Raw genomic sequence first — 13,717 nt, 5'->3', positions numbered from 1 at the left:
TGAGTAAACACTGTCTGCCTGAATCTTAATGAACGCCAAATTATTACTAACTTCGATCACGTGTCTACCACGTAATTGATGCGTCGCATAGACGGACCTTCAATACATTTCTACATATTTAATTTTGCATTGTTTGGTAATTTAGTCAAACTTCCGTAAATTGGAGTCAATGTTAAGAACTCAGAAGTTAGGCAAAAGATTCTATAATTTAATGACGGAACTCAATAAAAGTTACTAAAAAAACGGCGGACTTCTTAAAAACGTTACTTTTATATCCTTAAAGGCGCCAGTCTACATAGTAACAATTTTAATACCACATAGAAAACCATAAAAATCGTCATTTAGCAATACATAATCCGTGTTAAATTATTGTCATACTTTATTAATGTTGACTTTACAAAAACAGGCGCGTGATTTGCATGAACAAATCATTGACCTTGGGCTTTTGGCGGAACATCATCGTTACGATAAAACCCATTTGATACCGATATGATAGACCTAACTGGATATTATATTTGTATATAATACGAACTTGTTTTATTCGTTTTTTAGTAGGGATTAAGGAAACATTATTACTTTTTTATTTATTTTAAATGGCGTAAGCTCAAAGAATTGAGAGTTTGACTGACTTCTTTAACGCTTTATCGGAGTCTATATCTTTATATTTTAAAATGCGGTATGTGTTAATTAAACATAAATAACATACAAAATTGAGTGGCACTATAAAATTACAAAGCGTAATTGTAATAAGCCCGTAAATACTGAAAGCGCAAAAACCACATAAAAAAGCCGTTAAACTTTAATTAGGTACTACAAATACGTTTAATAACATAATTACCATAAGTATTAAATATTAAGAGTTTAATAAAAATGGCTGCTACTACCTTCTGCAATCGTAACGGCAATTAGAAACTTTACAAGTTGCTACAGAGATGGAAGATAAAAGAGTATGTAAAGTCATTGGCACATCGTGCCGGCTAACACGACCCGAAACCGTTTGAGATAATATCTAATGTTTTTAAAGTTGTCCGTCTTGTTGCTCCAGTGACATTGTATTCTACTTTATATACTTTATATGTGTGGGTAGTTTGAGCCTGGTACTCTATTTGTGTAGCCAGGTAACCCAGGTCCCCGGTTCATCCCTAATTTGATTGGCCGTGTTGGGGCTGAGTGACCTGTCAGTTTGATTGTTCACTAAAAGGAACAAGAATTGCTCTACGCCGTAGCCAGGGCTACGAGATTTAACACTAAAACTTAATTATTGAAGTCACCAGTTGTTTGGTAGGAGTTAAAGCTACGTAAGTATTTTTTTGTCAAAGGTTAAATGAATATGCAACGATTGCCACTGAAGGCAATTTCCTTCATAGCACTGCTTTTGCAAATAGTCGCCATAAGTCTTCACCTTGATTCTCCTACCGTGCAAATAACACAATCCAAGAAGTCCGTTAAGGTTAGTTTCGTAACTAATCCTGAATTTAAAAAACGAATGCCGTAAAAACATTTCCCGTGTTGCTTTTTCCGCGAGCCACAGCGGAGTTCACCGCGGAAAATGGGTTACTAAGGAAGGTATTCTAAGGCGACATTTATTAGGGCGAATAAACTGTTACTACTTATTGCAACACCCCGCACTGAATTCTTGGAGCTTTGGCTTTACTTTAGCTTCCATGGAAACGGTAGTTTAACAGATTTTCAGAACTAACTTCGTGTGTAAATGCTGCTTACTTACGCTTACCTTGAAGGTTTGGCAACGATGCTTTTCTAAGTCCGATAGTTTCAATTTTACTTTGGAGTTTACTTTCCCAATTTTCCCAATTTACTTTATCAGTTCAACTAACGCGTTTATCGATGAATACTAACACTTGTTCCGTATTTTTCTAACAAAATGTCAGTGATTAAGTAGCTCTCTGTCCGGTCAATTCGCTAGAGAGCCAATGACAGCGCTGTTAGCCGACGGCTGTCCAAATTAAATCCGAGTCGACAGCGAGCCGCGCTGAAATGTTCGCATACCTAGGTATTTCACATACAGACGATCTAAATATTAGCTGGAAACCATTTTTCTCCCGTTATCACAATGCATGTTCGATGAAACGATAAATTGTATGAAAGACTTATGATTAAAAAGGTTTATAAAAACGAAATATAAACAGTAATTTTAATTTGTTATGAAACTTTTGTTCTGTGTTTTAACTTCACAAAAAGGTTCCAACATTCTTGCATGCCTGTCGAATATGGTCCTGCCCCCCAGAAGCTACAGGCTAAAGCAGATAGACTAGCGATACATCAAATTCATCCAAATCAAGATGGTGGCTATAAAAAGTATTATGAATTCAAAACTGGCGCCAAGTGCCAAATCCCTGACGGGCGACGAATTTTAAACAACACACAGTTTCGTGTCGTGTGTCGTGTTTTATTTACCATTCTGTTAAATGTGCCCGAGGCAACTTTATTGAGAATTATCGTTTTGGATTTATGGTACATCATCGCAACGAAAAACTTTATTATTGTCGTAAAAGTTACATTCTAGATTAATACTTGGAATCTACTCATAAATGTTAGTGTGCTGGCTCGAATAAGTGCTTTGAAATGCGAATTGAAAATCTTCATTTTGCGATCCACTTAACATTTTATATTCATGAAACGCATCCCGACTTAAGTGGGAAAACAAAATTATGCGGATTTTCGGTCAACGAAGGTTAAAACAATTTATGTTGTAATAAATCATATTTGAATGTATGACGCAGTTAGTGTATTATCTCAATGTAATTGCGGAAACAATATAATGTATGCGACATCATAATTTCATTGTTGGTGTAAAATAATTTTCGTGTTCAAGTTCAGATTCGGCCAGTTAATTTACTTTGCGAGTAGCCTTGCGCTGGCATTTGCAACATAACAGGCACATCGCAATACTCTTGAGAACTCAATATGGTTGGCAGAAAGCTTGAAACATAATTAACTAAATATATCTCATTTATTTATTACTTTAATCAAAAAAACATTGAGCAAATTGGTACCTTATTAACGCTGACTGAACCCTCAAGAAGGTACAAGGTTTCATAAGCTATTAGAAAGACGTGCAAATATTAAACAAAGTAAAACACTGCCGCCTTACATAATTTTCGTAAAACTTTGCTCTTTAACCCAAGTAAACCCAAAGAAAGTTCAATTCGAGTGCGGTGCGCGCCGTGAGTGAACGACATTGAAAGTGACAACCCTATTTACAAGGTGCTAGAACATGTTACCCGCCCTTTGATTCATAAGAATTATAAATAATAATTAATAGTCTGATCACACGTACAACACGCCACTTTAAATGATAATTTTACAGCTTACGGTTGAAAATAATTATCACGTAAAGATAGATTGATTGTGCCGACCATCAATTATGTTTCGTAATTAGGTACCGACATCGTACGAGTTTCGAAATAAAATTTTGCAAGGGCAATAGAGAGCTTACGTTTTATTTCTATATTATTTTCCGATTTGTCTATCACTTATTATTTTAAATACAACCTTCTAATTTATTATTGCAAGTGCAAGTCACTCTCACAGGGGCCTGCAGAGCCTTAAAAACGATACGTAAATAAATAATAAATTCAATTTTAATTTCCATAATTTGATACAAGAATTGCATCGAATCGATATGAACCGAGGTTAAATCTAAAACAAGATATGAATAAATTAAGTAAATATACAAAGTAGGTATGAAGTTATTCGTTTTTAACGTTATTGCATAGGTACGTATTTGATTACAATGCATTAATATTATGACGGCAATTGAATGAGACGGCGCTTCGCCACTCTTGTTGATTGTTTTTATTGAACTTTTCAATTGTGTCACATCGCAGGTCAGTCTGACAATGTATGGAGTACGATCAAAGAACTTTATAAATGTCAGCTAAGAATTAACTGCAGTATCCGTATCTTTTCTTGCTATTTTTTTAAACCTCAAGAAGATTACTGTGACTTACACATGGTATGAAATTAAATTATAAATTTAAAAAAACCCCCGACCCAAAAAAAGTACGCAATAATTATGACAAAAGGTTAAAAACGCTAAACCCTATAAAAAGGAAAAAATAACTTTTAACACTACGTAAACTAAATTTTGTCGTGTCGGGGGACCGCTCTAATTCATTACTTTAGATACGTGTTTTTTTTTTTAAACGAATGTTGTAATTAGGTAGGTGTCATTTGATTTACGTAAGTATTTGTGAAGGTAAAAAGCGGTCCCCCGACACGTCAAAATTTAGTTTACGTAGTGTTAAAAGTTATTTTTTCCTTTTTATAGGGTTTAGCGTTTTTAACCTTTTGTCATAATTATTGCGTACTTTTTGGGTCGGGGTTTTAAATTTATAATTTAATTTTATTTCATGCTTTTTAAAGGAGCTATTTAATTTTTCCTTCTTTCATTTAATTTATTTTATCTTAAGATGGGGTCGCTATATGCGATCTCGGCCAAAGGAAGCTGTTTAATAATCCTCATGACTAACTGGCTCTGGGAGAATTGCACAGATTGAGAAACAATAAAGACCTTTGGACATTCTAGATTTTCAGCAAAAATATAAATCGGTTTATCCGTTTCATTCCGGTATTCCAGGGTTTCATCCGCCACATCTCATTTCCAGCATCAGGTTCTCGTCAATCAGAAACATGAAGAGAACTCGTCAAAACAAATTCAACGAGCCCAAACTCGATGGGTTTACTAAAAGGCAGTTCAGGGTTACGTCTCCTACCTTCGTGTCCTAACAGCAGACCAGCTCAGTGGCTCCAAAAGACATTAGTGTTTCAAATTTCAGATCCCACATATACTTGCAAGTAAACTGAGCGTGTAACATTCCTATCACATCTAGCAAACGAGCTGATGACCTTGAAGACCTGAACCGATTTCCACCAAACATAGCTAAGAACACTCCCGACTGACATACCTTTTAAACAAAAAAAACCGCATTACAATCGGATCATCCGTTTGGGAGCTACGATGCCACATACACACACACACACACACACACACACACACACACACACACAGACACGTCAAACTTATAACACCCCGTCGTTTTTGCGTCGGGGGTTAAAAAGTTTCTTTCTGAATTGATTATTACTTAACTCCCTTTAATCACAACGAAATCCTTAACTAGATTTATGTAGTAAGCTACATCAAAATAATGTTAATAAATCATTAAGTACTGAATAGAGTTAATTAAATTAATGTTATTTCAGTTATTTAGTTAAAACACGTGTAAATGGGAATGTATTTACCGGTTTCGATAACAGTTATCGCCAATAATGATGAATGAGCGCCTATGCCTATTATTAAAATAGGCAATATTGGTTTTTAACCCCCGACGCAAAAACGACGGGGTGTTATAAGTTTGACGTGTCTGTGTGTGTGTGTGTGTGTGTGTGTGTGTGTGTGTGTGTGTGTATGTGGCATCGTAGCTCCCAAACGGATGATCCGATTGTAATGCGGTTTTTTTTGTTTAAAAGGTATGTCAGTCGGGAGTGTTCTTAGCTATGTTTGGTGGAAATCGGTTCAGGTCTTCAAGGTCATCAGCTCGTTTGCTAGATGTGATAGGAATGTTACACGCTCTGTTTACTTGCAAGTGTATGTGGGATCTGAAATTTGAAACACTAATGTCTTTTGGAACCACTGAGCTGGTCTGCTGTTAGGGCACGAAGGTAGGAGACGTAACCCTGAACTGCCTTTTAGTAAACCCATCGAGTTTGGGCTCGTTGAATTTGTCTTGACGAGTTCTCTTCATGTTTCTGATTGACGAGAACCTAATGCTGGAAATGGGATGTGGCGGATGAAACCCTGAAATGCTGAAATGAAACGGATAAACCGATTTATATTTTGCTGAAAATCTAGAATGTCCAAAGGTTAATCTTTATTGTTTTTCAGTTTGTGCAATTCTCCCAGAGCCAGTTTGTCATGAGGATTGTTAAACAGCTTCCTTTGGCCGAGATCGCATATAGCGACCCCATCTTAAGATAAAATAAATTAAATGAAAGAAGGAAAAATTAAGGAGCTCCTTTAAAAGCATGAAATAAAATTAAATTATAAATTTAAAACCCCGACCCAAAAGTATGCAATAATTATGACAAAAGGTTAAAAACGCTAAACCCTATAAAAGCAAAAATAACTTTTAACACTACGTAAACTAAATTTTGACGTGTCGGGGGACCGCTTTTTACTTTCATAAATACTTACATAAATAAAATGATATTACAACATTCGTTTAAAAAAAAAACGCGTATCTAAAGTAATGAATTAGAGCGGTCCCCCGACACGACAAAATTTAGTTTACGTAGTGTTAAAAGTTATTTTTTGCTTTTTATAGGGTTTAGCGTTTTTAACCTTTTGTCATAATTATTGCATACTTTTTTGGGTCGGGGGTTTTTTTAAATTTATAATTTAATTTTAAATAATATAAACAAAGTATTTAGTTCTAGCTTCTTTCCCGCGGTTTTACTCGCGTCTTATTCGTGGATAATGTAGCTACCCAACAGTGAAAGACTTTTTCTAATAGGTTGAGTACTTTCGGAGCCTTTGACACAATTTAAAGAGCCGATCCTGGTGCCTAAAGAGAATAACAACTGTGTCTTCGATAACTTTTCTTGTTTTCAAATAGAATAATTGTCAACCGTTAAAAATATTTCATTAATTCTATAATTGTAAATGAATACGAGTTAATTTTAATTCATTTGTGTAAATTAAATTACGTATATGTTGGCTAAAGTACGGTAAGTATTTATCAAATACCCATGGTATCCATACTATTTATGGATTTAAATAAAATAGCAGATGTGAGTTCCAATAATAAAGTAGAAGTTTAAATTAACAGGAAAAGCCGTTATTTAAATATTTCACTAGTATTACATTATCGCCTTCATTGTTTATTTAATACGCCGATAAGGAAAAATATTGTTAAATAAAAGTCAAATAATAAGTGCAAAATCAATTTAAAAAATGCACTTGACACTTCCCGTATGTTTATAAACGCGTGTAAAAAAATGATCAAACATTCAAGGTCGAACGATACAACGAGCGAATGAATGACCGAACGCCAGATGAATGAACAAACACAAAATAGCGTCCCCAGAGTGAACAAAAAAAATCGATAAAAATGGACTTACTGGCGTACAGCTTTTTCCACATGTCAAGTTAAAATAAAAATGATAAGTAAGTACTTGCAGCTTAGTATCTTGTACGCGTCTAACCAGGGCAGTAGGAAGCCACAGAAGTAAAGGCTATCAAAAGGCAGTTAGTGCGCATATCAAGATATCACGACAATGATAAACGCGAGGTCGAATCTGCTTTTTGCGAGGTCTCGACGCGGCCTTCGCAAAAATTAGCGCGATTTACATAACGCATAGGTACGTACATTATTTACATTATCTAGAAGAGTACGGATATTGATAATATAAATGGAGATAACGGGTGAGATCATAGCAAACGAAATATGAGGAACTAGGAAATGACTAGACAAGACCGTGTTCAGTGTTGGTTCTGTTATTTGCGACACTAAGATCTTCAGCAAATATTGCGCGGAGTTTTATATCCTTAGACAGAAACATCTGAGAGGAATTATAGCAACCTGTCTCGCCTAGGTGCTTTAAGCCGTCGACACATTTTAAAGCAGTCATTACTGAATGTTCTACTCTAGAAAGCGTACTTAATTTGATCACGAGATGAACCTAATAGGTTAATTTAAATAAATCACCCAACATTGTGTTGTCAAATTATAATGTCACTCAATTCCCAAGTCTGTCATTACCCAGTAACGAAATAACAGCACTATGAATAATAGAAACAAAACATGTAATTACAAAGTGTCTCAGTAAGTTTTAAAATAGACGACACGTAACCCCAATCACTATTTTTAAAACATATTTTAACACGCGTCGAGTTTTCGTATAGCGTATGCGTAGAATATTAGTGCCATGGAGAAGGCTCCTTCTAATTAACCTAATAAGTTGTCCAATAATAAATAATGATAATTTACCAACTGATGTATTAGGAGGTGCTACATTCTTGTTTAGATTAATTGACGATAACCTACACGTGACGCGCCTCCTGTTATTACCATCGATATATAAACACGACCTAAAATAGATATTTTATATCGCCAGATGAACGATAAACGCTCCTAAAGAAGAGTAAGCAAGATTTTATTCAAATCGTAAAAAGGTACCGTGGGTAGCGACGCTGCGATTGCCTCGTCAAAGTATACAGATGAGATTCCCTACGGCTAATTATATCGACAATCAATCGAGAAAGTGCCGCTTGCGACACGAATAGAATCGCTATAATTATAGTAGTTGAAATGAAATAATGCATCGGGTGTAGGAGTGCTTGGCCGATCTAAAGGGACGCCGCTTGTCGATACTATCATTCCTTTTAAAGTTATTAATGTTCATATGCGGGCACACAGCTAATATTATTTATTAATCAGTCGATGGAACCGAACGATGCTCAACCCCAAGACGTAGAGTTAAGTTTACCGAGGGAAGCAACCGGTGCGTACTTCCTCTCAACGAGACGAGGGTTGCGCCAACCAGAGCCGCACTGAATTGACGAAATTAAATTGCCGACAACATTGAACCGAGCAATTAGCGAGCGGGTAACTTGGGCCAATATTAAATGAAGTTAAATACGGAGCACTGTATGATTAAAGTATATGTATGTATGGGGAAACATGATATGCTTCGCTTCTGGAGGCCAACGAAACGCATTCAACTATGGTTTACATTGAAATGTGAAAGGATACAATCGATTTAATTGTGAACATGATTGCATTTGTCAAATCATGAAACACAGAAATAATAGAGGTCAATGCATATCAAGTGAGAGACTTCATAAACAACAGACGTATAAATATAAAAGACTCCGCGGTTTATTCCACGTCGATCTATGATAATCTCACGACCAAACAAAATAAGGAAACGGGAAATAAATGAATTGCAAACGTTGAACGAATTCGAAATTTACATTTTAGTATCGTGGGTTGGCAGTGAGACATCGCGCGTCGTATGGTGGTATCGTTCGGGATAAACAAAAGAGTTTACGTGGTGCGTAACATAGGGGTGAGATATTTATTGGTCGTTTGATCGTGAGTATAATATTGTGAATATATAACATGGGAGCGCGGTGGTGGGACGATGCGGGCGGGCGCCGCCGCTCGGAACGACCCGTTGACCCACTCTCGTACCCACTTGATTACTGCACCGAGGATTCAATTGGACAAAGGCTGAAAACACGGTTAATGCGATTATATTCATAATGTTCCCTTACTGTGCCGGTGACGTTAAATATGTAAATTGAGCTTCGTAATTTGCAACCTTTGTCCAAAGTGCTTGAGAGAAAGGTCAGGGTTATTTGTTTTATTGTGAAACTCACCGTAAGTCGAGGTTCTTGGCATTCTGTCACATAAACTGCATGTGCAAGTCGGCTTACCTGAAACAATATGCACACTCGTTACTCAACCGTATAAAGCAGACTACCTATGTATCTATCTAAAAGTGAACTAAATTACATCTACATCTGTGTCAGAAGCAGTAATAAAATTAGGAGCACGTATTCAATTTCGCATGACGACTGAAATTATAACGTAGTCGCAGTAGTTAAGTCTGTCTGAGCCTATAGTCCAACAACTTTCTGCATAGGAATTGAATTTCTATTGTATTGTCGTCACATAACTATCTATAGTTTTATATCCTTGTGCATTCTAAATGCTACAGGAATATCGTTTTCATATCAAGCGAAATTTCAAATGGTAAAGTTTTAAGATTTTACCAAAAGAAGGGCCGATAAATGTAAAGAGAGTGGGGTACTGCATGTAAAGAGGTCCATTACTGTGAAAGAGTTTTCAAAAGACACGTTTAAGGCCAAGCTTAGTTTACCTTCAAGAGTGTTTCTCGTTGATGCTCTAGAATTGTAAATAGATTCTGAATTGGGAGCTGAGGATTGTAATTTAACTTTACAGCATGATAATAAAGGTGATTGAATAAAAGAGCTTATTAAGCCATTTTGAAAGGCGGGCCATTTTTAGATAATGTCTAGGGAGATTCTTTACAGCTAAAATATTCCATCTTCTTGCAACATGTGGTGCAATACAAATAATAAGATTTTATAAGCCACATAAAGTATAAGACATGTCTATTTGCGCGAGGTTATTAAGATTCTAATGGATTCTCAATAGAATACCGTCTGTATGCATACGTAATGTGTAATGATCGGCTACGAGTGCTTGTAACACAACGCCTTAGTGAACGATAGCCTTTCATTTAACCAATTATCTGGTTAAATATTTCTAACACTTGATTGGTTTTTTCTTTCTTTGTTTTGTTTGTATTGTATTGCTTGGAAATACCGGTAATGCTTACAGCTATACCAATACCGGGTGTTACAGTTCCCTTGTTAATATAAATTAGTTTGTTAGTTAAAGAAGTTCCGTGTTTGTTCGCTCCAGTCTTTGTTTATACGAAACTTTTAGTTTGTAAACAACTTAGTTGCTTGATTCCCATTTAAAAACATCTTACCCAACATAATTTGAATGATAAAACTATTAATTATTGTTATAGATATCTGTCAGTTTGGACTTAAGTTAATTTGTCGGAAACATGTTTTGTTGTTGCTCAATAGTGTCGGACACACCCACGAAATGTGTAACACGACAAACAGACAAATGATTAAATGTCGTTCAACATCAACTGCTATTACAAGTGGCCGTAATATTTTATGATATCTATAATTTAATGCGTGGCATTGCAAAAGCCGCCGCAGTCAACACAGTAGATACATAATTAATTACGTGCCCTTATAAACGGCGCAGATAGCTGCCAACAAAAATACGTTTCACTGCAAAAAAGGGATCCTGGGAATTTAATGATTTTGTCGATTCGTTTATTCCAGGCAATTCCATTTTTATAACGGCCCATAGATGGTCTAATTAGTAATTACGTATTTTACATTTATTGAATAAAATAACATTACCTACCATTGGATTAAAATATGTGAACCTTGCAACGGAACATTTAATTTCAGTAAAATGCACGAATGTTTTATTTAAATAATATTCATGTACGTTTTTATTGAAATTATAAAAAGCTTTTTGCCTTAGAGCGGGTGTTTAATGTTTACGGTTGGAGAGAGAGGGCGAAGGGCTAAAGGGCCCGCTCGACTGATTATTGTTTTACTTAACTTTTTATAGCCCATCACGCGGCCACCGACGCCCTGTTCTGTAGGGTTGTTCATTCCCTAGTGCTGAGACACACTCCGTGCGTGATCCCAAGTTATTTTAGTAATAAGAATAGTTTTTAACTTTTAATCGAGTTTTAGTTGCTTGCGGATATGTTATTTGTAGATTACGGCTAACGAATTGAATATGGTTTAATTTTAATAGCATTAGGAAATTACTTCTCATTACTTATTTAATTAAACTCGCAATTTTTCTTTTTTAGGGTTCCGTACCTCAAAAGGAAAAACGGAACCCTTATAGGATCACTTTGTTGTCCGTCTGTCTGTCTGTCTGTCTGTCTGTCAAGACCCTTTATCTCAAGAACGCGTGGACGTATCAAGCTGAAATTCACATGAAGTACTCAGGTCTATTGTCCCTTTAAGCTGTGAAAATATCAAACTTCTAAGCCAAGCCAATCAAAAGATACAGCCGATTATGTCGATATTTTCAACAAATTTTCGACACTCGCAAAGGAATCAAAACCTACAGGATACTTCCCGTAAACTCAGAGTCTTGAAATTTGGCATGAAGCATTGTCATATAATGCAAATATAGGAAAAATTACGAAAATCTCATTTTTTTAGTTATATAATGTAAAAAAAATATTTTAGTAAAATGAAACTTACTACCTTATTTCTCACGAACGAATAAAGGTATCAAATTGAAATTTATACCAAATACCTAGGTTTATTGTCCCTTTAGGCAGTGAAAAAATCAAACATCTAAGTTAACGCGATCAAAAGATACAGCAGTTATACCGACACCTTAGACGAATTTCCGTCACACGCTAGGGAATCAAAACCTACAAGGTACTTCCAGTGAACTCAGAATCTTGAAATTCGGCAAGAAGCAACGTTATATAGTACAGATAAAGGAAAAATTGCGAAAATGATAAATTTGAAGTTACATAAAATATTATCAAATCAAATCAAATATTTTCCTCATTTCAATGGGGAATTTAAACGACCAAGTTTGACGGATTTGAGAAATCATTTCTTTGTAGTAAAAAAGTATACTCGCCGTTTATTTCCATTGTCATCAGGTCAGGATCTGATGATGGAAATCCTGAGAAATCGAGGGCAACTATCAGAAATTGTAGGCATGCAAAGGATTAAAACTTGATTCTCAGATGTATGTCTGGTGATACTATCAAACAGTGAAGGTTTAGAGCTTTCTTGATGATGGAGACGTGAGAAAGTCGAGAGAACTCCTCAACGGTATGATTTAGTAACGTCGTGTTTGGGCTTATATTATTCGTATTGACGAGAACTTTTCACAAAAGTTAAAAATAAAAACTTTTTACAAAAAAAAAAAACAACTTCTAAAAACAACAAGAAAACTGTTTATATGCATCGGTCTAGATCTCGGTGGTAAAATAAATATAGATGCATCCTCTAAACACCGACTTCTAGACCGATGCACCTAACATCTTTTTAATTTCTTTCTTGCTTTTGTTTTCTTGTTGCTTTTTTATATGTTTTAAGTTGGATTTGTTTGTAAAATGCTACAAAATAAAATAAAGCCGACTTTATAAAACAAAGAAAGGGACAGAATTACACTTTTGTCAAGGCTCTAGAAACATACTACTCTCTAGCAGTCGTTGTTACAATTCGACAGTTACAAGTCGTCAGGCAGTTTCGAAAAAAACCTGAAACTGGGACTCGTTAGGTGATTAATCCCTCAAAAATAAAAGATCCCATTAGTACTGAATTCTCATCACCTAAAATAAAATAAGCTCCAACACAAGGTTACGTTATAAATTGTAAAGGAGTTCCCATAACTATATCTGATCTTTGCTATCGATCCCACAATGGCAGTCAAAACCTATCTATGTGGATAGTTGCGGTTGGCGCGAGACTCGCTTTTTATCTATACAGGATTTGTACGGAACCCTCGGTGCGCGAGACCGACTCGCACTTGGCCGGTTTATTTTATATAAATTAACTTAGAGCACTGAATTGCATGAAAAAAACATCATTACATATTTTTTCATTAAAAAATAATGAAAAATAAATAAAGAAAATATCGTCCAAAATCCGTATAGAATATTCCCGAAGGCAAGTGAAGGGTCTAGTTATTTCTGTTCCCACTAGTCGAACGTTCGTGAACCAACAGTTGGATCGCGAGAGGCGGCACTAACCTGGAGTAGTCGCCATGCATTCAATACTGTTATTATTTTTCCGATAGAATTCTACTACTTACTGAATCTTCCGAGTAGTTTTATATTGGATATGAAATATTTGAATAAGTTTACGTGTTACATGTAGTAGGATGTTTGAAATAAATGGTTCAGATTTGAAAGAACTGAGTCACTTTAATTCTTTGGGATCTGCGAATTTGCCATTGCATAATAGGTATTTTTTTTAGATAAGGATTTAAACTAGTGTACCTAGGTACCCGTACATACGTGCTTAATATATCTACATAATATTTCGAAAAACTTTAAGTTGTAAATGCTAACATTCCATGAAACA

General features: G+C 35.5%; 1 protein-coding gene across 7 annotated transcripts in view; it reads right to left on the bottom strand.

Moving 5' to 3' along the window:
• Positions 1-13,717, bottom strand: part of LOC110376501 (uncharacterized) — a 209,786-nt gene that overhangs the window by 21,165 nt on the left and 174,904 nt on the right. For 5 of the 7 annotated variants that reach the window (XM_064038615.1, XM_064038619.1, XM_064038620.1 and 2 more), the window contains one exon: positions 9,404-9,460. The exons of the other annotated variants lie outside the window; for them this stretch is intronic. In XM_064038615.1, coding sequence (XP_063894685.1) covers positions 9,404-9,460 — 57 coding nt within the window. The remainder of the gene's footprint in view (positions 1-9,403; positions 9,461-13,717) is intronic. 7 annotated transcript variants of the gene reach the window in all.

Source organism: Helicoverpa armigera, chromosome 16 (genome assembly GCF_030705265.1).
Source record: "Helicoverpa armigera isolate CAAS_96S chromosome 16, ASM3070526v1, whole genome shotgun sequence".
NCBI lineage: Eukaryota > Metazoa > Arthropoda > Insecta > Lepidoptera > Noctuidae > Helicoverpa > Helicoverpa armigera.
Note: the sequence above shows the minus strand (reverse complement) of the source record. Positions and strands in the feature narration are given on the sequence as shown.